The sequence below is a fragment of the Strix aluco genome, chromosome 10 (assembly GCF_031877795.1).
Source record: "Strix aluco isolate bStrAlu1 chromosome 10, bStrAlu1.hap1, whole genome shotgun sequence".
NCBI lineage: Eukaryota > Metazoa > Chordata > Aves > Strigiformes > Strigidae > Strix > Strix aluco.
Genome location: NC_133940.1, coordinates 15,137,693 through 15,161,814, shown reverse-complemented (window position 1 = coordinate 15,161,814; position 24,122 = coordinate 15,137,693). Strand labels below are relative to the sequence as shown.

The 24,122-nt window shown below is 37.3% G+C and overlaps 1 protein-coding gene across 4 annotated transcripts; it reads left to right on the top strand.

Annotated features, from left to right (window-relative positions):
- The first annotated feature begins 1,899 nt into the window (after positions 1 to 1,899).
- CHIC1 (cysteine rich hydrophobic domain 1) lies at positions 1,900 to 24,122 on the top strand. 4 transcript variants are annotated; one of them, XM_074835373.1, is made up of 7 exons: positions 3,016 to 3,100; positions 4,036 to 4,181; positions 9,169 to 9,223; positions 15,908 to 16,063; positions 18,801 to 18,857; positions 19,089 to 19,148; positions 19,910 to 24,122. In XM_074835373.1, the coding sequence occupies exons 2-7, from the start codon at positions 4,057 to 4,059 to the stop codon at positions 19,958 to 19,960; spliced, it is 504 nt and encodes a 167-aa protein (XP_074691474.1). In that variant the 5' UTR covers positions 3,016 to 3,100; positions 4,036 to 4,056; the 3' UTR covers positions 19,961 to 24,122. The 4 variants fall into 4 exon arrangements, with proteins under 4 accessions (XP_074691472.1, XP_074691475.1, XP_074691474.1 ...); XM_074835372.1 differs by having other exon boundaries at positions 3,030 to 3,930; XM_074835371.1 differs by lacking the exons at positions 3,016 to 3,100; positions 4,036 to 4,181 and adding an exon at positions 1,900 to 2,061.

Sequence of the window (24,122 nt, the reverse complement as noted above, 5' to 3'; positions counted from 1 at the left end):
ATATTGAAGCTTGTAATGTCAGTGCACTGCATCAGACCTATCATTTCTTAAAGTGTTCTCAGGTCTGATTATAACTTTTATTGTTTTGCCTTTCACATCAGTTAAATCAGACACTGTGAATTTAACTGAGAGTAAAATAAAGACCAGTACTTTATTAGTAACCCCATATATAACTTTATTTCAGTGGTTTCAAGACTTTCTTTCCATGGGTTATGAATGGCAATCATGTATATACAAATGAAGATGAGTGGAAAAAATATTAGATCCTCAATTATAGAATTATTTCCACTTTTTGGACATGTTTCTAAATAGGAGATGTTTTTTATTTTTGGTCAATGACAGTGACATATGTTCTGTCCCAGGCTTACTTTCTCTGCAATTTATCAACCATATTCATCATTAAGCAAGAAAAAATTCTTTTGACAAAAACAAAACATAGAACATATATTTTAATTTCATTTTATAACAATATCTTGTCCCTTAGTTATGATTTTTTTCTCAAGTCATTAGAGTGTGATTTACCTGCAACTCCAAATAAGATGGATAATGTGCTGAAGTAAGAGTACGTGGCACTGATAAAACCGTAGCTCACGCAATTTTGCTTTCAGCAGTAGCAAAAATTTTCACAATCAAGGCCACTGCATTTTGCTGCAGTCTAGAAAGTCCTGAAAAACAGCAAAGACAATTTATGAGGGAAGTGTTTTCCCAGAATGACAGGGATAGAGACCCATTCTTTTAGGAGGAGGAGGTCCCTTCCTTACAGTAGCTGTGGGTCAGGAATTCAGATTTGGCCACACAACAGACAAAACACATCACTTTACAGTAGCTACAGTAATAATGAAACAAAACAAACACACCAAAATTTAAACAACAAAAAACCACCCAAAAACCCTCTCAGAATTTTATTTCTGATTATTGCCATTAAAAACACCAATACTTTTTTGGCTCACATTTGCAGTAGGTGACTAATACAGTGCTTAACATTACCTCAATAATTATTACACTAAGGGGGGGGAGCATTCCTCCGCTCTCAAGTATTCTATTTCTCTTCTCCAATTTTGGGACTCCTATGTGGATTTGCTTCCCTCTCACCACCCCATTACCCTTCAGGACACAACTCGATTTCCAAATCGACCAACAAACCCAGAACAATTATCTAAAGCCTCAGGAGAATTCAACAACCACTGGCCTCATCGTTAAAATCGCCCCCTCTTCCTTCACCTCAGCGTCCGCGCAGCTCCCTACCTACAACCCCGCCACCCCGGTGAGCGGCCCGAGTACAGCCTAAGCAAGCGGACGGCTAAAGATGGGAAGTGACAAGGGGAAGGTATCCACCCGGATGTTTTTTATTAAAAACGCCACAGCAATCCACCTGGAAAGGGGGTAAAACCCAGAGGAGTGCCGCTTGCCGCGCCGACAGGCGGGCGGGACACCCCCTCCTTCCCTCAGCAGCCCCCTCGCGCCGGCTCGCGACCCCCGCCCCAGGCGCGGTGCAGCGGGAAGGGGCGCGCGCACCTGAGGCGCGGCGGCGGCAGCAGCAGCAGCAGCAGCAGCGGCGGCAGCGGCGGCGGCGGCAGCAGCAGCAGCTGCCTCCTCTCGCCGGGGTCGGCTGCTACGGCCCCGCGGGCACCACCTCCCGAGAGGCGGCGGGGGATACCCACGTCCCCTCAGCAGGGCTCCCGCCGCGGGCGGGCAGCCCGACACCCTCTCCGCCACCCCGCGGGGCCAGGCGCCCCCCCTACACCCCTCAACACTCTCACGGCGGCGCGCGCGCACACGCTGCCTCGGGCTCCACTGCGCCTGCGCGCCGGCCTCCCGCCGCCGGCGGCGCACGGGGCTCCGCCCCCCCCGCGCGCAGTGCGCAGGCGCGTGGCGAGGCCGCGCGGGGGGAGGGGTTGAGATGAGCGTACTACTCCCCAATATGGCGGACTTCGACACTATCTATGAACTGGAGGAGGAGGAGGAGGAGGAGTTCGAGCCTGTGGTGCGGAGCCAGGAGCTGCCCCGGCCCCGCGACGCGCCGGATCCCGTAGCGGTACGGGGCGCCGGGCACATCACCGTGTAAGGAGTGGGGGCTGGCGGCGGGCACGAGGCAGCGTGACAGGCCGGTGTGGCGGGGCGGGGGCGGCGGCAGCGGCCGGGCGGGAGCACCGGGCTGCTGGCGGCACCGTCCTGCCCGGGTACGGTTGCCTGCTGGCGGTGCCGGGAGGGCGTGAGGATGCGAGGAGGACTGTGCCCCGTCCCTTTTTGCCCCCTGCCTCCCCTTCCCCCGCGGAGGCGAGCTGCCCGCGTTACCGTGATCTGCAGCCCTGCTCCCTCTCCACCCCCTCCATCACCTGTTTTGTGAGAGGAGTTTTGCTTTTAACATGTTTAAAACGGGAAACTTTGTATTTTCCAGTAGCTCGAGGCAACCCAAAGTCATGAATGAACACCTGAAGTTCAGTTGGCTGTTCGGTGCAGAAGCAGCAGCTAATCAGCCCTGACAGCCCTGGGTGTACTTCTTTTTCCAAACAATCTGTTAGATAAAAAGTAAACGCCACACGATGTGAGGATGAGCAGTCTGTTCAAACAATTTCACTATGACCCTTTCTCGTCTCAGCTGAGCCATGGAGCCCCCACACTGCACTGCGGAGGAGGCACACGGCTGCGTTGTAGTTTATCTACTCCAAACTTAGTTGCAAGTTTGGTTTGGATTTAGTGTTTTTATCGTTAGAATGTAACATGAGCCAGAATGTTTGCTAGTCATTTAAACAGTTGGATCAGAAGACGAGCAAACTGTGTGACCTTATATGTAATGTTTACTTGTAGGGATTTTCTTAATATTCCTACTCCTGCAAGCGGAGGAATTAACGTAGCAAAGTACATCCATAACAAGTTGTTGGTTGTTACAGTCATTTTCATGTCAGGGAGAGAAGTATTGAAATTTTTGTATTACGGAGATCCATCAAGCTTGTGTTGCTTTGGGTCTGTCTTTGGATTGCATAAAAGAACACACATTTCTCTCTAAATAGGTGCAGTGTGATGTAGCTATCTGCAGCAAAAACACTGGGTGGGGAAGGCTCTCTCATCCTAATGTTGGATTTGATACTGTGTCCATCATGTAAGTCTAAATCAGGTTTGCATTGAGCTAGTGCCAGTGGATAGTTGCTCTGCTGCACCGCAGTGTACTTGCTTGTGTTGATGGAATTTCTTTCTGTCCTGATCCCAAATAGCATGTGGCCTGACTAAAGGAGGGGTGTAACACAAGCAAAATGATGAGATTACCACATACCCGTCTTATTAGTTACCTGATTTTAAACGCTAAACTAGAAAAAATGTTACACACTTATTTGCTTTGTCTGCTGTGATGCTTTTTGTGTATTAGCAATGTTCCTTAAAGATCCTTGGCTCTAGCATCTTTTGGGGATGGGCAGGAGCATCTCCAAGAACTCTTGTCAACTAGTGATGTCTACATCAAAAGAAAGCAATACTTGTAAGTGATGTGGAAATCATGAGCTAGCATACGTGTCCTTGTAACTACCCGAACTGAATTCCCATCTACTGTATTTTCCCTTTCTTCCACTCCTCCCAGCTTTCTTCCTGTAACAAGTATATCTACCTGAATGGTAGAAGGCAGCTTTTATCCATTCATGATGCATTTAAAAATCTCCTTATATTAATGAAAACAGTGTATGTTATCAATAAAATGCAAATAAACCCTGGACAGCGTAGTATGTAATCCTAACCTCCGTATTAAATGGGAAATATTTTGCTTCCTAAAGAGTTTCTGGTTAGTATGTATCAGCTCTGAAATTCTGTCACTTTTTGATCACACAGATCTGCTTTTGAAATCAGTTGGCTTCCAGAAGCAGCCTGCTCTAGTTACTAAAGTGAGATACATCATCAAGTAAAACTTGTGTTTGTTTTCTGAACCTCTCTGGAACGTTGCTGGTAAAAATTTCTGTCCTGACAAGTCACTCTATTAAAAAAAAGAGAAAAAGAAAAGAAAACTTTATTTTTTAAAAAGCCATTATTTTCCTTGGATTTTTGTTTCAGGTGCTTTCTGTTCCTCATCTGATGCTGGCCTTCTTGGATACTTTTGGTGCACAGAGAAGGGATAATTCTCTAATTCCAGTGTCATCTTCTGGTCCAGCTTTTCATGTACAGGCCTCTTATAAAACTCCCAAGTTAGTAGATTCAAAGTATGTACTAGTTTCTTGCATGAGAGCTTTTATTCTTATGACCTTCTCAGTGAGCTGCTGACCCTAATAGAGTTCTACTGCAGTATCCAACAGTACTAAATATAAATTCTAAGAATCCGAGGATTTTTAGCAGGATCTTGCTTTCTTCACTGACTGTTTTGCTAACCCTTTTACCCCTGTGCATCGTAAGAATGATCATGTAAAGTGTATTTGTTTTTATTTTACTCAATAGAGTAAGAATGTATGTGAAAGTGGTTAGCAAAATTTATGCTCATCTTGTTCAATGCTCTTACACTCATACTTGAAAAAATTAGTTATCAGTCATATTGTTTTCAAAAAGCTTTTGCATTTTAGCACAGAGAAATTACTAGGACCTAGTAAATGCATTTTCTTTGCTTCTGAAGTTCCATTTTAATGAGTTATAAACCCATTGTTCACTGTTTCTTGCACAGTCAGCATGACTCTGGTTGGTGTGTCCAAATATCTCAACATAAACATTTTTAGTGAAGCCTGAGTCATATGCCTACCAAAGCAATGGCAATAACTTTTAAAAACGAAACAGTAAACAAACTCTTAACTTGGTTATAAGTTTTTATTTATCTGATATAACTTTTCTATATCGTTAAGTCCATGTGCATGGATAGTAATGAGAAAACAAAATAGCCATTAAACATATTTTTGCCCTTAGTATGCAGCCTGTGATTCCTGCTTAAGTCTGCGAATCCCCTAGTTTTGGATACAAGTTAACTTTTGTTATTCCATTATATTTTCTGTAGGAGTGCCCCAGGGATCCACAATCCAGGTGCTAATGAAAAGCGTATTGTCATCAATTAGGGAAGGCAGGGAAGAGCCAGGTGCTCTCAGTTGTGATAAGATGACACTGGAATATTGTCTGATATTACTCTATCTTCCACATATTTAAAATAGCAGATTCTACATATTTAAAATAACAAATGACCCCAGCCTTCCACCTTCAAAAACTTTGTTTTGCAAGACGTCATCCATGGGTAGGGATGCTCTTCAGTAGTTCTGTTGGCTTCATAGGAAAAGGTCTTAGACTAGGAAGAGAAATGTTGAGTGTTCAAGGAGGTTTCAGCTCAGGGCTCTTGATGAATGTCTTCTTTATTCTGTCATGCTGGACAAAGCTTAGATGGTACCCCATAAAGAATAGTATGTAGGATCTGAGTTCGTCTGTTCAAAGTAGGTTAAGCATAACCTGGATTAGGTATGGGGAAAGGAGCCATGCTGAAAGGAGGCTGGAGAGCCTATTCTGTGAGAGTTGACTAAATGGGTTTAGCTTGTGTAGTCTAGTAAGACTGATTACTAGCTATAAATACAGCAGTGGGATAAATGAGAATGAAGTGCTATTTAAGTCAAAAGGAAAAAAGAAGTAAAGCACCTATAAATGTGTCTCTTCTAGATATGAGAAAGTGTTATCCAAAATCGTCCTGTTTTGGTTCTGGGGACAGGAAACCTTACTTCCTTGTGCTTTGTAAACTAACAGAAAGAATTTTATAATGTGATACCGGTTGCAGGTGGGCTTTACAACTGATTATTCAGGGTGTTTGTTTCAGTCTTTAATTTTGAGGGATCTTACATACCTTATTACAGCTCCCTATGAGAAGTTGCATTCTTTCCACTTTACAGATGGGGACAAATGAGGTGATAGGACTTGTCTGATGCCAAACATTAAAACAGGGAAAGAGAGACGAAGAACTAGAAAGTGAGGGCTTCCTAATTCTGTTCCAGTGTTGTTGCCTGTACAAAACAGTGCCTTGTCTTTAGAGGTATTTGTCATCCTGTGAGAAAATTGCAACTGAAGTATATGGGTGACTTATCTGAATTTCTAAATGTTAGACTTTGGGCAGCTTTCACTGAAGAGCCAGTGAACTGGCCCAGAAATAAGTTGCCACCAACTGATGTTTTAAATGATTTAAAGGACAGGTACTAGAATTTATTTTACATAGCTATTTTTAAATATACTGAATTTTAGAAGACTTCATAGGCCAAATCATGCTACATCATTAGTCTGTTGTAGAAGGTCTAATGAAGTTACTTATCTCTTAATCAAGACTTTAGGTCTTAACTTTTTTTACATTAAATATTCTAATAACATTTTACTACTTTTACAAAGTTGCTTGCAAAGATGTAGAACTGTGTAACATTCTGCTTTAACATTTCTGAAAAAAAAATAAATTGGTTCTTTGATTCCCCCACCCCATTTAATAGGAGTTTAATGTTTCTGAACTACATGGTAAATAATCACAAGGATAGTCTATAAAACTTCTAGAGACACTTTAGTAAAACTGTGCTAAAGGCCATCAGTGATGCTGACTAAACTTAGTGTAACGTAACATAGTCCTGTTTTCATATAGTCAAAACCTTTTATATTTGAGCCACTTGCAGGTGTCAGTGCATTTCTGTAACTGAGGTTTCTTGGTTGTGTTATAGCTGAATGGAATGTTTTGGCAACTGATTAAAGTTTTGGGTTTTAAATATGTTTAATGAAATTATCAGTCTTCAAATTTAATGTAATGTTGTGGTCTTGTATTCTTAACAGATCTCAATTGGAAAGCATTAATTTATGTTATTCCTTATGGAAATTGGTGGTGCAATGAGAATGTTAATGAGTATATGTGACCAATGAGATAAAAGACACTACCTATGGCTTAGGAAGGTTTTGAACTATGAATTATTGAAGGTCAGAAGAGTGTTCCGCAGAAATGCTAGGACATGTTTCCTTGCTTTTTTTTTTTTTTCTTCCCTGTTTCCTAAACGTCTGTTACTGGCCACTGTAAGAGTCAGTGTTCTGGGCTAGTGGACCTTTGGCATGATTTAGTGGAATTAATCTGTTATATGGGTAAATAATTCTGCAGTATTACCTGAACTTTCCAGTCGTTCATTTATTATGTTGTCCAGTTGCTACAACTTTGTGATCATTTCAGGTAGTTTCATTGCTGATACACAGAAAAGTCTATATTCCTCAGAACAAGCTTCTGTATGTGCTTCATATCATTAGTCTCTTCTGGATTTATTTTTTTTTTAAAGACTGAAAAGACTACTGCATTGGTCTTCAAGCTTCCTTAAAAATAAATACATAGTATAACAAAATGTGGAACATTTCAGCTTAAAAAGAAAAGCTACAAAATGTGGAGGCTGACTTGGCAGATTAAATTCACAGAGAATGGAAATGTGTTTATATTAGCAACCTTTGTGCTTGCCTGGTATCTTACTGTTTTTACTGTTTGTTTTTGTAACACTGATTTTACATCATGGCTTTCCAGTTCACTTGGATGTGCAGTAGCCCATGCCCTGCTGATGTTCAGTTCACTCACATTCAGGTCTAGAAACTTCAGTGAAAATATGTTGAATGAAACAAACACAAGTAGGTGGCAATTGGTTATAGTGCTTAGAGTAGCTTAAGAGACAAAGGTTGAGAAACACTTCAATTAAGATCTACTCTTTGGGGGTGTTTTTAATGTTAGTGCTCCAATATGCTGCTCTTCACAAGAGCCAGGGCTTAAATTAGCCATTGAAGAACTTGATTGGACTTCACCAGTATTGTTGACAAACATTTTAATTAGCTTACTGGATTTCTAAAGACAGCACAAGTTCATTTATTATGCTTCTCCCTTCTTTAAGGTTTAAGTTTTTGTATATTTCTGAACAAGTTACACTGCCAAGTTTGGATATCTGAATTATTACACTGTGCACATGAGTATGACTGTATTATGTAACAATAGGGGACTGCTGACATTTCAGCAATACTAGTATTGGTACAAGTGACCAGTAAGGAGTACTTCAGGTGTCGGTTTGACTCAAAGCAAATACTATCTCTCTAGAAGGTTTGTTTCTACAATAAATATCACAATACCAACTGTATTTGTGCCTCCCCTTTTTGGCCGTGATGCTTTTGTTGTTTTGTTTTGATTTGTTTTTTCTTTTTTTGAACAAAAATACTCAGGAGATAGTTTAGCAGAGCTGACAGTAAACGATGTATATTTAACTTGATAAACTTAACATTGAGCTCTGTTCAAATGTAAAGGTTGTGGCTGAGGGGCCAGCTGCTGTTGTATTTTGTTAAAATACTGCATTGCAAAGGTTAAAGATTTCGGTTACAGTAGAGGGGATGGAAGATGAGAGTTCTTGTTCTGCAGAAGCTAGCAGGTTTAACATCAGAGCTTAGTTAACTTCTTGCCTACTTACATGCTTTAAATAAAATAAAAAAGTCAAGTCAGCCTGCACTGCTGGTATCCTGCTGATCCACAAATACTAGCTTTTTGGAAATTTCAGTCCGTTCATTAGTTTTGGAGCTAGTGGTAACACAGGTTTACAAGCAAAGTCTAGCTCCCTGTAGGTTTCACTGGTTATAATGAAGACTTACCTCTTGCTCAAACCCAAGAACATTTCAATAAAGAATAGTCACAGTGATACCTAAGACTGAATTTTCCAGAAGTTCATAGTTGTTTTAAAACTGTTCTTTGTGGCTCTTACATGTTTTGCATGAGATAGTTTAACTCAGCTCAAAGCAATTTTTTAAAACTATATGGTTATAAATTTCTAAGGTGATGATGAATGGGTTCCTTATAACTAGCTTTATCTGTTGCATGTGAATAAATTGCATGAGTAAAAAAAATAGCAGTAAAAGGATTATTGAACCTAGAAAACTGGAATTTAATAGCTGGAGGTTTCTTTTCTGAAAGCAAAGATTGAAACTTACTGCCATCCAATCACAGAAGAATTTTTACACTTCTAGCGACTTGAAAGTATTGAAGTAAGGCAACAAGCTATATTTCTCTGTCTTGTAAATGACCTTATGAGACCTTATATAAACTTAGATTGAAAGCTCATGAAATAATGTAAATGTAGGGGCAAAAAAAATTAATAGGTGGGGTTTTTTTAAGTACAAAATCTATTAATTTTTTTTATTAAGGGAAACAAAATAAGTTAGGTGGAATATATTTTGTTTGTCTCTTTTGTTTTCAAGGTTTGGCTTGAGCAACAAGTTTGATACAGAATTTCCTTCTGTTCTGACAGGGAAGGTAAGTGTGAGATTAAACTGTTCTTTTAAATGGAAAGATCCAGTGCATCCAGTGGTTTCTGTGTTACAAATACATGCTTACGAATCCACAGTGCAGTGCAGGGCAGCACTCCATTGCAGACTGTTGAATTAACTGTCCTGTATGAACTAGCTGATTGATGACCAGTCCCTACAGTGTACTTTGAAACAAGAAAAAACGATTTGCAGTGATTGCTATCGTTATTGACATTCCAAACACAGAAAAGCTCAACATGTCATCATACTGTTTTCATGCAGGCAATTTACATGAAAGCCAGACTCACTTAACCTTGCTTTGTAGATATCTGGAGTTTGTGCTACCTCCTGTGTGAATTAAATTATTTCAAATACTGAACCTCTCTTTTTAATATGTCTATCAAGCCTTGAGTTTATATTCGACAGATCTCCACAAGAGAATCTGTTTTAGCTGAAGCTTTAAGGAACAAAACATTATAGTGTCAAATCTACAAATTAAGTAAGTTTTTAGTACATTTTCAGAAATACAATAGTTGTTTAGTTCTGAAAATTAGTGGTGACAAGTCTCTTGCTTTCTCTGGAGTCCTGTCATCTTACTAAATGCAAGTTTAATAAATATTCATTTGTAGCTAATAATTCATGAAATCTTGTAACAAAATTCTTGGTTATGGTTTTAACTTCTTTTCATAATTTTATTTCTTTTAGACTTAAATTTTGAATTCTTTCTCTCTTGGATTTTTTTCTTTCTGCTGTGTCACTCTCTAGTGCTTTTATTTTGCTTCAATTAATATCCCCCTTGTGTATCTCTTCCAGAATTTGCGAGGAAAAAGTTTATTTGTCTCTTAGTACTTTCTCTAATGTTACACCATACAGCTGCACTACCTCTGCAGCCTCTTGCAGTGGCTGTTGAGTCATATTAACAATATACTACAATGCAGCTGGATGGCATCTCCTGGTTCTGCCAAATTCATCTGGGGTTTTTCTCCTTCATTTTCACCCCAGAGTATAATGAATAAAATACTTGCTTTGAATTTGTCTAGCTTTTTTGACAGCAGTGCAATTGAAAAGCAGGTTGCTATTTGGAATTTTTGGTTGTTAAAAGACAGCATGGAAACTCTGGCCTTGCTTCAGAATCTCACTGAGCTCAAAAGGAAAAGTCTTACTGATTCCATAGGTCTAGTGTGAGGGCTGGTGATAATACCATTTGCATTTCACTATCTTGCATGTCTGGTGTTTATTCTTTTATGCAAAGCTCCTTCTGATCACTGAAAAGCCACAGAATACTTTTTGGAAGTAACAATTTTTATGTTCTTTTAGTCAAGTTGTAGTTTGTTATAAATAAGCCTACAGAAAATACCTAGCAGAAGATGTTAAAACTTAATTTGATTATATAATTTTTTCTCTTTCTGCCTCTCTAAAGTATGTTTGTGTGTATTGAAAAAACAAACCAAACCCAGCCCCTGCGGCCTACACTTTTTAATATGAGCATCAATGCCTGTCACACTTTACATTTGATTGTCCTCCTCTTGTTAAATAGACAGTGAACAAGAGTTTAATTTGAAGTTCAGTTGACTGCTTGGATGTAATTTAGCAGAGGAGAGAGGAAGTTCTTCTACTTGGCATTTACCCTCCTTGTTCTATAGATCTAGTCAGTGACAACATAAATCACATGAGCGGGGATTTGCTGTATATAGGTATGCTTCTGTTGAGAATCTTGATATCCTGTTATCTTTTTCTCATAAGTGGATTTGAGGGGCTTTCTAAGTAAGAAGACTTTGAAAATAAATTAGTTTCCTTTTGTGAGGGGAAAACACCAATCAAATAAGATAGTAACCACATTTTTCTTACTACCTGCCACACGCTGTCATGAAAGACATTAAAAACCAGTTGTGGGTTTTTTGGTTTTTAATACTTTCATGAATTGCAAGAAATAAGTAATCTGCTTCTTCCTCTGATTGTGGCAGTCAATCACTGTTATCCCTATTGAAAATGAAAACTTAGTTTTTTCCAGTAAGAGGGTTTTCTTCAGATAACCCTGATAAATAATTCACAATAATAAGCATTGTAGTCAATTGATACACCACTTTAAGATCTTTTACTGTGCTTAAAATATGAATTTTTACTTTTTATGAAATCACAATTTATGAATAGCATAGTGACTGTTTATATTAACAATTTGTGATTAAAATGTTTACTATGAACTTGCATTAGTACACAGCTAATATAAGGCAATGTCATACTTTATTCAGAATGTCTGTGTAACATTAAGTTTAATGGCTTTCTTGTCCATTGTGAATTGATAATAATATATCCCATCTGCTAATGCAGTGTAAAAGGTGAAGCCATTAGGTGGGGTTGATAAATTTCTCTATGGTACTGTTTTTCTTTTTAATAAGCGCAGATGAAGATCTAGATTTTTAAACACAGGATTAAAATCTATCCAATGCACATTAAAAATCCAAAATAGATAAAACTAGCTATGCCTTTCACCCAGAAGCACTAACTTTTTGGATTTTTGCCACTGTGTAGTCTTAGGAATTTACTTAAGCTTTCGGACCCTCAGTTTGTCCATCTACATGATGATGGTAGTAAACCTTCCGCTAATTTTCTTTTTTTAAAATCGGAAATACCCCTTCTTCTTCACCTATCTCCCCTACCTCCTCATCTCCCAGTCTGGATAGTTATTGTAAATTAGCCTCGAACTAAGATGCATGTAATTACATCTTAAATACTTGAGACATGTTTGTTGGTTTTTTTGGGAGAGGTCAATGTGTGTATCTGAGAATAAAACATAGACAGTAAAACAATAAAGGAAAATATCAGGTCAGATGTTGGGCCTAGCTGATTCAGCTAGGTTGACAATATTTATCTTTCAGGATGAGATGCAAGCTTCAGCTGGTTAATAAAAGCTGAGCTTAGGCTTTTGAACAGTGCATTCTTTTCAATGGAATATTTTAAGAAAAGATTTGACTACACTTAATACAGAGGCAATATTTAACTTTTAATAATGTGATTGGACTTTGGCCTAAATTTAAATTCTGACAAAATTTAAATACTGTATGCTACAGTTCTATAGGATTATTAATTCTTTTAAAGCAAGCATTTAAAAGCTTTTAACAAAATACTCATATTGATATATGACACAATAGCACATGCTGCTCCAGGTGACAGGAAAATGATGAAGTCAATGAACTTTAAGGAAAGAAGTGGAGTTTCCTGCCCTGATCTTAAAACAATAAGGGTCCTATACAGAGATTACTGTGCAACGCAGGGAAATGTAAGCCATAAAACGTGGTCTTGGTGTTGTGATCCCATTGCAACATGTGATTGATAGGGTTTGTGATCATGATTGAAGGAGAAAGATCGGGCCTGCTGGGCTTTACTTGCTTTCTTCCTGTGTTTGTAGATTCTCTGGCATCCTGTTGTAAAATATTATGACACCCCCTCCTTTCCTTTTATGTTTGGTTTTTTTTTTCCCCTCCCTTAAAGACCTAAAAGGAACTAATGTCTCTTTACAAGGTGTACTGCACAGCCAGAAGCTATGTACTTATCTCATTCTTTTCAAGACCCAGACAGAAACGCTCCCAGAGACTTTCCAAAATTACTCAAAACTAGACTTTCTTAGGGAGCTTTCGCAGTGCAGGAGGCGCTGTTAATTCTCCATTTGTTTCAAATACATTAGTCATTTCACATTAACCTTTCAATATCTGTACCTGCAAGAAGGCGAGACAAAATTATGACAAAAAATCAACAAAATTCTTTGGTGACTGTTTCATTTGGAACAGTGATTTTATTTACAGATATTTTGTTCTTTGTGACAGTATAACAATGTTTAACTGTTACTGAGCTGTAAACTGAGAGCAAGAAAACTGTGTTTTGCTTCTATTTATCACAAAATGAGGCTTATCTTGGTCACCAGTTCCTTTAGTTTCAAATGAAGATATGTCGTTGGCTGACAGTAATATTTATTGTGATTACATTTCTTAAACAGAGGAATACATGCAGTAGTTTGGGTTAGTCAAAACCATCTTAAGTAATTTCATCTTATGTTGCAGCTGAGAGATTCACCTTTACATGAAAGGATTTGATGCATTAGCGGGTAGTAGTGGTGCTTTCATAATACTATATGAAGGTAAACATCATACCAAAATTTCTGAAATAGATATTTTCTCTGTTTCTTGGTGGCATTCAAAGTTGGTTTTGAGTTTAGCTATTGGCAGTGCTGTGCTCTACAGGAAGGAGAGTACTTCAACACTGTTCTTAGAAAGTAGCATCAAACTGTTAACCTGATGTGAACAGTGACTCCCTTAAAAGTAGCACAGAAATAGGGAATCTCACCATCCCAGTACTTGCTTATTAGGTCCCCAGTTTTTCTGCCAGCTGTGATCTAAGAATCTGGTTGACTCCTTTTCATGTTGGATGTTATCACTGATGATAAGGTTTCTTCATGTTAAACTACATTCTAGAGTGTGCAATTCCATTGGTTTTGGTAGGTTTATACAGCTGTATTTTGGGGTTGGGGTGTCGTGTTGTGAAGGTCAGGTAAACTTTGTGGCTAATAGAAAAAGAAACATTCTCTTTTCTTAGTGGGAATCATTGCAAAAGTACTAATGGGGTCAAGAAAAAAACTATTTATTTTTATCCTTCAAATAAACAGAATGATACATACAAGTTGCAAAAGACTTATCAAGGAAAGTGCCATTTGTATGTATCTGTTAGGAACATATAAACTTCCTTAAGAGCTGAGAATGCTAGTTTGTTAATGTATGTAATCTCAATTTACTTTGAAGCATGTCTGACTGCAGAAGCTGTACAGCGTTACTTGTACTGCATACAACCAACTCAGTTGTACTTTACTGTAAAACATTTTCCCACACTGATGATGAAATGGTCTTGGTCACGTGCATCTGATACTTGTTACATCCTAAATACAAGAGCCAGCATTGGCAAAGAGATCTGTAAAACCTTCTGTTTCAGATACATGCAAGTACACGCTAGTTTTCCACATTACAATGTGATTTTTTTTTTCTGTTCGTTGGAAATGTCCCAATACATAGGATCTCTGTTTCTTTTTGTCATTTTCTTTCTTTTTTTTTAAACCATCTAATGTAAAAATATATTTAAATGTTGATGTTCCCATCAGTCTAAAGAAAATTTTTTTACTTGCTTCATTTGTATATGTAAAAAGAATTATAAGACCATCTGTTTAATGGGGTGTGGGGGGTTGCCTGTATAATTGCAAAAGAAATACTTTCTGTGCACTTATCAATTCCTGCAGTAAAATATCACAGTGTTAAATTATGTTCTTATATTACTAACTGTAGGCCTGGCTTGTGTACAAACCCAGATGACCTCTGACTCTATACTGCGTGATCTGAATGGCCAGGAAACAGATGTTGTATTTATTTACTCCCTTTCCTGCAATGTTTTATTGAATTTAGCTCTTGTGAATAGGCGGAGGTAGCAGGATCAGGTCCTCTCCATTTCCTGTCCCATAGTTTTGCTCCTTTGGTGAAAGGAGTCTTTGTCATTAAATTAATGCTTTTGTTGTTGTTGCTGTTGTAGTTGCACAGCTTTGTATGCAGACTAATGCTAGGGAATTTTTTCTTCAACATGTCAAGTAGTTAAGAAAGATTTTTTTTTTTTATTTTTATTTTTTTTTGAGTTGTGCCTGACTGGTCAAGTCTCTCAAAGTTGAATCTGATTATTCTGCTTTGTGCATTTGAATGCTGGATTGTGTTACAATTAAGAGTGCCATCTTGGAGTCAATGCCACAAATCCATATTTGACTTGTCAGATATAACCTATTTAGATTCTGTAGAGAGATGAGGGATTTGGGGTATGTAAATAGGTAAGTGCTCTCACTCTTTTCATAAGAAACATCTGCTAGCAGAGAAAGTAGCTTATTTCTGATAGAAAATGTGGTTTTCCACTGTGACTCTGTACTGGCAACATATAGAAAATACTATTTTGAGTAAGCTCTGTTGAATATTCCTTAATTTAAATAAGTTGTTGTTCAACAGCTAGGCTTTATTCATAACCCTGTACAAGATGCATTTCTTTGCCTTGAATATAATCCAGTATATGTCTTTCCCAGCTTCCCTATTTTAGAAAGCGGCCACAAGTGAAGTTGTGGCCCCATGTTGGTATGGACCACTTTAGGAATTTATTGTGGACAGAGGCCCACCTTCACCCAGATGCAGTGTAGACTTGCATTGATATGAAATTAATTTGGACAATGTTATCCTTTTTTCCTATGTGACACACAAGTGTTTTTACTATGAAGCTGTTCCACATTCCCTTGGAAACAAGATTATCTGTCATTCTTCCAGGTTTTTTTTGGTCAGTGTAGCCAGTGCATATCTTGCACAGCAGTTTCCCACTACAGTTTTGTTTGGGACCACTATGTTATCAGGACAGTTGATTTATTAATGGTGCAATAACTAAGGATGAGGCTGTTCATCTAATCAATGTTTAGCATTTTAATGCAAGTTTTTGCAAAGCATGCACCATAAATGAATTTGTCACAGGAAAGTGACTTTTCATGATCACTGGGTGACCAGTGGTTTAGAAGATGAGGTCGTATTGTATAATGGTATTATGTTTCATTTACATTTTAATCTGTAGAGGCAGTTACTGAGAAAATGCACCCATAATTGCTTTCCACTGAAGTTCTGCACTTCTGTTGCAGGTTGCCCCAGAAGAATTCAAGACCAGCATCAGTCGTGTGAATGCCTGTTTAAGAAAGAATCTCCCTGTCAATGTAAAATGGCTGCTTTGTGGCTGTCTGTGCTGCTGCTGCACACTGGGCTGTAGCCTGTGGCCTGTAGTCTGTCTTAACAAAAGAGTAAGTACATGTTTCATTCTTCTTATTCTATTTATTTTGCAATTACCGATGACACTAAATAACATTTAATAGTATCATCCCCATTTCAAAACCCTTTTTTTCTCTCTCTTGCATGCAAAAGGCTATTCCGTTTTCCATTCCTTAGAAAATAAAAATATGTTTATTACTGAAGCAAATTATACCAAATTACTAATTGAATTAATAGCTTTAGGAATAGCTAATCCCATCTCAGTTCGAAGAACAGGACGATAACCTAAATTTCCATGATGTCTAAAGGTCTAAGAATTGAATTAAATGAGTGCAGAACTGGACATGGACCTTCAAAGACTGCCTGAACTGGAGTGAAAATTACCTTTCCTCTTCACAGACATGCTCACACCCCAGAATAAATATTTTTTTAAATTAAAAATCACTTTTTTGTATGTGATAGTTACCGTTAACATTTCTGAGCTATGGTTTATTTGACATATTTTACTGTGCTGTTTCTATTAAGAACAAATTCATTTTCTATTTGGGAGTTTTAAAGACTTCCATTTTATTTATTTATTTATTTCAACAGAAAGTTGACAGTTCTTGTAATCAGGTCCAAAGTAATAATTCTGAAAAGCGCTTTAGCATTCTCAGGTAAACATGATCTTAATTACCTCTATTGTTTACACTTAGAATTGATTTATCACAGCAGTAAATGTTTAGGAAATACATAGATACAGTGTAATTATATTCTTTGCAGCTACATAGTTTGTGAGACTTGTAGCCATAAAATCTTATGGATAAATGTAGGTGCACTAGGAAAAAAAAACAACTCTCACACTTGTCAATTTAATTATAGAAAAATATCTTAAGTAAAAATCTGTTAAAAAATAATGCTTCTGGATTTTGAGAGTTTATGATCTTTAATGAAACAAACCGAAAGCAAAAACAAGGAATAGGTATTGCTTTTCAGAGAAAATAAAACAGAAGTGTTTTGCCAAACTTTCCAACTTGCTTAAGGAAGTAACAGTTGCATTGACTGGCATTGAGTTTTTGGTTAAAATAAAATGCACTAAAGGCATAATATGTTAGCTTGTTGAACTGCTAGTCGATGAAGCCTATATCACTAAAAAGTTATAGGGCTTGTTTTAGCTCATTTTAACTGCTTTTGTACATGTCCTTATTGCAGAGGAATATTCTTGAGATACAGGTGGAATATTTGCAGTTTTAAAACCATATTTAATATTCTTGTGCTAGTGAAAATCTAATAAATGCCCATGTGATGTCATAGTGTTAATGTAATTCTCAAGGATACAAATAATATGTACCAAGTAGGAGTAGGGAAGATCATGTTATTTCTGTGGGTATGTATCTGTGTATATAGTAGAGAGATTTGATAACTCTAACAATCACAAGTGTAAGATGGTTCCTAATTTTCTCCTGTGGTGGGTTGAACCTGGCCAGCAACTAAGCTTACTTACTCCTCCCCATCCACCCCAAGCAGGATGGGAAAGAGAATCGGAAGAGCAAAATTAAGAAAAACTCATGTATTGAGATAAAGACAATTTAATAAGTGAAGGAAAAAAAGGGAAGAAAGCCAAAGTGATGCAAAGGCAAATCACTCACCACCTCCCACCAGGAGACTGAAGTGCAGCCTGTCTCTGGGCAGGAGGGTACTTTGGAAAGAACAGCCCCCAGTTTTATTGCTGAGCATGACATTACATGGCACAGGATATCCCTTTGGTCAGTGCTGTTCAGCAATAGCTAAAACATTGATGTGGTATCAACACTATTTCAGTCATAGATCTAAAACACAGCACCATACAAACTGCTGTGAAGAAATTAACTCCAGCCAGCCAGTCTCCATACTCTCATCTAGCAACAAAAGACATTACAAGATCCAAAGGCTGGAATATGAAACTAAGCAGAAACGGGAAACAATGTTTTCAATTCCAAGGATAGCTTTGTCACTGGAAAAATTTACAAAGAAGTGGTGGATTCTCCGCTATTAAGTCTTTGACTCAGGATTGGATAGCTTTGTATCTTTTTTTAACAAGATGGTGTAGTGCACCTACCATTATTAGCTTTCGCAAAGAAAATGGTGGATGGAATTTCATGGCATACTATGCAGGAGCAAGAGTAGATCATCACAGTGGTCTTTTTGACCTTAAGAATCACTGAAACTCCAAAAATCTTCTCCTCTCCCACAACTGTGGAAAGAACAAAACATGAAGGTCATATGCACTTTGATATCCAAGAGTTGAAAATACAGGCACAGTTTGTTGTGAGCCGGAGTTCTGTGGTGTTGAGATTTTTTCAGGATTCAGATAATAATTACATTAGCAAAATCTGGAAATTCCATATATGTAAATTATGTGTTGTCAGTAGACTACCTGTAGTGAGTACAGTATTTGGCCAAGAGAATGTGGGAGATTCTGTTTTTGTTGGCTTGGCTATGGTAGGTAAAAATGCTAAATTCAAAAGGATCTCTTATGAAGTAAATGAATTCTGGAAAAGTTGCAGTCCTAAATTAACAAAAAAAAACTTGTGGGTGTTTTTTTTTTTTTTTCCTGAAGAAGATCTGATGTTGAGGAGTGGGGAGTTGAAGTGGTAGAACTTCCATTTATAATTTCTCGTTTGCTTGGTTCTACTTTTATAAAACTAATTTACTTTAAATTAATCTTAAGCCAGAAATGCAATAATAAGATTCTTCTGGATGAGGCTGGCTACTGAACCATTTATAATACAGTTTTGACTTACTTTTTAGACTAGAAGATCAATTCAGAAGTTATTAGAATGGGAAAATAACAGACTATATCATAAGGTAAGAAAAGTTAGAGTGCTTGTTTTTTTCAGCTTTAAAAATAGTAAGGTTTTTTTGCATAATTGGCACGTAGAAATTTTAGTCTTGTTATAATTTCCTACTTTATACTGATCTTAAACTTGTGTCTGAAGTATTGTAGATCCTAATAATTTGATATTGCTAATGCTTGTTACATTACTCATCAAAACAATGCTGTGATATGTATTAATCCTTTAATAATTATTTTCTTAGCTTGGTTTGCACTGGAAGCTGAGTAAAAGGAAATGTGAAACTAGCAATATGATGGAATATGTAAGTATTACTTCTGTTACTTATTTAGTATTCAACATAACTGGTTTTATAGAAAAAATCCTTAATTTACTAGACTGTCGCCTGTCTGAAAAGATTTCTCAGAAAAACGTGAAGTTGTGTTTGACATGCACCTATGAAGGCTGCTTTTAATAAGAGCAGCCATGGCATATATTGAGACTTAGAAATTGTCACCACTAAACATGTTTTCATAACAATTCTACATATGTACTGCAGGTACACTTGTTTTGGTCTGTCATTTGTAATGAGGGAGACCTGCAGGGACTTGGTGCGCTGGGGTGATTCCCACACCAGTCCATAGTTCTTTAACACTTATCCACCTTTTCCACTGGTATTCATAATTACTTTGATTCAAATTATTTGTGCAGAAACATTGCGTTTTTATAGTAGTGTTTTTTTGTCTGGATATTTTATCTTTTTTTTTTTTCTTTTTTTGCCAGCTCTGAATTTCATAAAGATTTAATCAAGACAGACAGTCCATGTAGGAAAACAGAATTCTAAATATTTTGGTGGTCCTACTACTCCACCATCCATTTTCATGTGAAGATTGTGTAAACTTGTAGAAGAGAGATAGTCACCCCAAAAAAGTCAGGCTTTGTTACTCTGGGAAACATTCCCTCCTTACAAAATACCTCAGATATGTTTAGTCTGAGGTACTAGCTAATGTTGCATAGAAATTGTGCTGAAGGTTTGAACTTCTTGGTTACTGTGTTCTGTTCTTGTCTTTTTCCCTTCTTCAACAGGTAATATTAATAGAGTTCTTACCAAAATATCCCATATTTCGACCTGACTGAGGAACAGCATTTGGTCTTTCATGTTACCTGTCATTTTCTACCCTTAGTGCCTTGTAGATGATTTTGGAAAGAAGATGGTCTACTTTGCTGTGACTTAAAAATGCTCTTCAGTAGAATATCTTCCTTGCTATGTTACTTTCTTTTGTTAAGAAGAGAACAATTTGCACATTTTTTTATGTTAAATGAGGCTTCTATGTTGCACTCTGAATTTTTAACATTAACAATAACTGATATAGTTGCCACTAGGGATCTAACATCAGTGCTGCTTAAACTTGTTCTGAGCATGCTGCCTTATTAATTTCTATATTTGCTGTCCTCAAACATGCATTCTAATGCTGTGTCATACTATATTTCATTCTAAATGTCGCAATCCTATAAACCCTCAGTAGAAATGTCCAGGTAAGCGTCTTGTAGTAATGATTTTAGTATAACTTGCTTGCATAGGACTTGGAATCAACAGCACTGGTTTTGTCCTGCACTTTGCAAAATCATCATTTACATTAGGGGGTTAATTATTTTACCCACTATGGATTTGTAAATATTGACTCTTTGCTAATGTAAAGTGTGGTATGCCAAGGTTTACAGAATGTAATATAGCTCTTATTCTATTGCCAACAGTCTGACATTGTTTTATTCATTACATTTGCTAGTATCCCTCTGATTGTATAGACCCATTCACATCCTGTTTTTATGGTAAAGCCATAATGAGTTTGTACATACTATCAGATGTGTAGGGCTCAGTTGCACTTTGTTTAGTAAATGGATGAAAAATGCATTTCTGTCTTTTTTTAAAAATATTTCAGGTGTTGTTTGTAGCACCTGAAATAGGAAGCTTAAATACTGTTGACCTTTGAAAAAGTTGCATTTGTGGGGTAGATGGTGGCTGCTATTAGGAAAATATCCTAAAGCCTCTTTCTAAGTTAGGAATATATGGATGTCAAGTTTTGTTTTGTTTTTAAATAAGGAAAAATGTGTTTCATAATTGGAGACTTTCATTACTGAGGAGAAAAATTTGGAACAGCCAAGTCAAAGCTGAAGTAACATGTTATTTTTGTATTGTGATAATACTCCAACATTTTAACAGCCAAGTGACGTGGCATCCTTTCCAGTGGAAATAAATTTTATCTAAATCGGAATGGTGTTTCAAAATATGCTGATGGGAGGAAGTGGATCAGTTGAAGGGCTTCATGTATGTGTTTTGGCATTCAGGCACACTCTGAAGAGCCACAAATGCCTTGTGGAATTCACAGGTATTTTTGGATTCTTCCGTGTTTGCCTGATCTCAGGAAGGGAAGTAATTGTAGAAAAACTTCCTGTAATGGCTGGCCTAAGCAGGACCAGTTGATAATAGTAAGCAAATGAAAAATGAAAGTTCCTTCCCTTTCCTAACTAAGAATAAGAAATTGGAGAAAAAACAGTAGATGACTTGAGTATCTGCAAGTTGTGATGAATGTCATTGTAAGTGTCCAGGCATTTCTTTGCAGCGACTTGACTCCATGTGACATCATCCCAAGTTGCTTTTCAGTTTCAGGGTGACTTGGGATTTCCTCTGAATGTATTCGCATCTTTTCAGTATGCAATATTGTATTAAAATATAGTATTTGTTAAGACCATTGCATTCTAATAACTGTAGTAGGCCAGATTTCTTGTACGCAGTGTTTACAGAAGGCCAGTTTTATGCAAGTTGTTACTTCAAATCAAATTTCTTACTGTACAGCTGAAGAGTGTCAGGCTCCAGCTCTTGCAGTAGTTTCCAATCACAGACTGATACTTCAGATTCTGAAATCTGTATATTTAGTGCAGAGGTTTCATTTGACTGGTAGATTGGTGACAACTAATTGTATGATTGCATTTGTAAAGTAATGAATAAAAAAACTACTGTGTTGTTTGAATTTAACATTAGCTACACCTTGCAACTCAGACTTCTATTACAGAGCCAAGCAAACTGTTCTCTCCAATTAATTTTTTTAGGATGAGAGTTAACTGGAAGCAGAGAAAACACTTAATGGCAGAAAAATGCACTGTAAACCAAAACTGAAATAGCACACCCAATTCTATGTATTTCCCTTACAAAGAAGTTTCTAGAGTAAATGAAGGAAGCTTAGCTTAATTAACAAAACAATGGAAGTTTCTTACTGTTATGCCAGAACTTTGTTAGTAATTTTCTTTTTTTGTGTAAGAAACTCAAGAAAACTCAGCAGGTTCTTATTTTCTTCTTTATGTGACTATATTTTCAAAATGTTCTTTTCCAACTGAGAGAACAGGCAAGCCGAATGAGAGTTCTAGTCATTGCCAGCAGTGGATGCTGAGCAGTCTTCAGTCTCGCTGCTAAAAGAAATCCTCTTCAGTTTGTGCTGACTTCATCATATTCAGGTCAAAATTTCTCAACCTGATTTGTCTTATTTCTGTGAAGTGCTGTGCCAAGCTGAGAGCACCCAGAGCTAGAGGAGCCCCTGGTCCCTCTGGGCTACTCCCTGGCCACCCCGTGCTGCGATATGACCAGAGATATGAGGCAGAATAAGATCTTGGCTTTGCTTTCCCACCCTCGTACCTTTATCCCCTTCCTGTGGGCCTGGCCACGTCCAGTGTCACAGGATGCTCTGCCCGCAACAGATTGTCTGCCCCTGGGTCTCTCTCAGGCACCGCCAGGCACTTAAGCACAGAATATTGGTTTTTAAAGTTTACATTTTAAGTTTGTAAATTCTGTACATTTTACTTTGTCCTTAATTGTTAATTGTATAGTCTTCAAACTGTGAAAGGGTTTCTTTTTGTGTTTTAATAGACATTTAAATATGTGGCCATAAAGCAGCGAGTAAAGAGTATGAGCCAAAACTGTAATTTACAGTAAGCTCCATGTATTAATAAGTAGATACATTTGCGTTAAAATGCAAAACCAGCACGCAGTATTATATTTGCATCTGAAAGACACAGGTTCCATAGCTCATTTAAAGATGAAGGCAGCTGTAAGTACTTCTGTGAACTCATGCACTTCTGCCTACAGGTTCTTTTTTGCCTGGGCTATCCTTTGCTTTAACATAATAACATTCAGCAGGTAATTACATCTCACGAGACTGAAAATCTTACTTTTGACAAAAGTCAGCATGAATTGGCAAACCAGTTTATAGAGGATACTACTTAATTGGAGAAAGAATTTGTAGCAATATAACAGAGATAAATGTTAGCAAAGTGTAGTGGAAGTGGTAAAGTGCCTTTACTGGTTCCAACAAAAGAGAAAACATCATAGAGAGTAAGGAGAAAAGGGAACTAGTAACTATCAGTAGTGTGAGTTTGCAGCAGATTTTTAAAAGCAGTTACTGTCTACCAAGTCAATGTTTTAATTTTTCATATAAACATATTGACACTAATTTTCCTTTCTAGTTTTTATCTAGGAAATATATGGGTTTGTATCTAGTAACTTTTGTATGTAAGGAGTACTGAAGTATTAAAGAATACTGGCAGAGCATCAAAGCTCTTACCTACTGATTCCCCACCTGGATCTGTGAAGTTTTACCATAGAAGGAAAACAAAAAAAGTGTTCTAAGACGTGCACAGACAAGTCTAGGAAGTGTGGATTCTGTTGTAGATGGGTGACTTCAAAACAGAAAACATTTTTGCTAAATCTGGTGTAGTCTTGATAAATAAAAAAAAGTTCCTATGCTTTCCTTGATAGGTACAAAACTCCATATGCAAAAACATAAGTACATGTTTGTTATTGTCCCACTATGACAGTTTACTACATTTACTTGTCAACACACTACCATTGGAGCAATAAAAATGTCAAGCTATTAATATTCAATGTAAATAATTTATCATTTTAGTAATGTTATGTGATTCTTCTGCCATATTTTTTGTTTTCTGCTTTTGGTGTTCTTATGGTGTTGTAACATTACTTGTACTGCTTAAGAAAAGTGGTTTTGTTTAAGCTGTATGAAACTGTTCTTAACATTTTTATTCTGTTTACAAGTGAACGGCCACTTTTTTAATAGGACCTCACATCTTGAGAGTTTTCTCTTTTTTTTTTTTTTATTAAAATAAAATTCTAACTGGGCTCGCTTTCTACTATTTACTGCACTGGCTTGTGCCATTAAAAGAAGCTGGAAGTCAGACATGCTTAATCACTTTGAGACCTTTTTCTTTAATTAAATTTAAAGATGAAAACCTT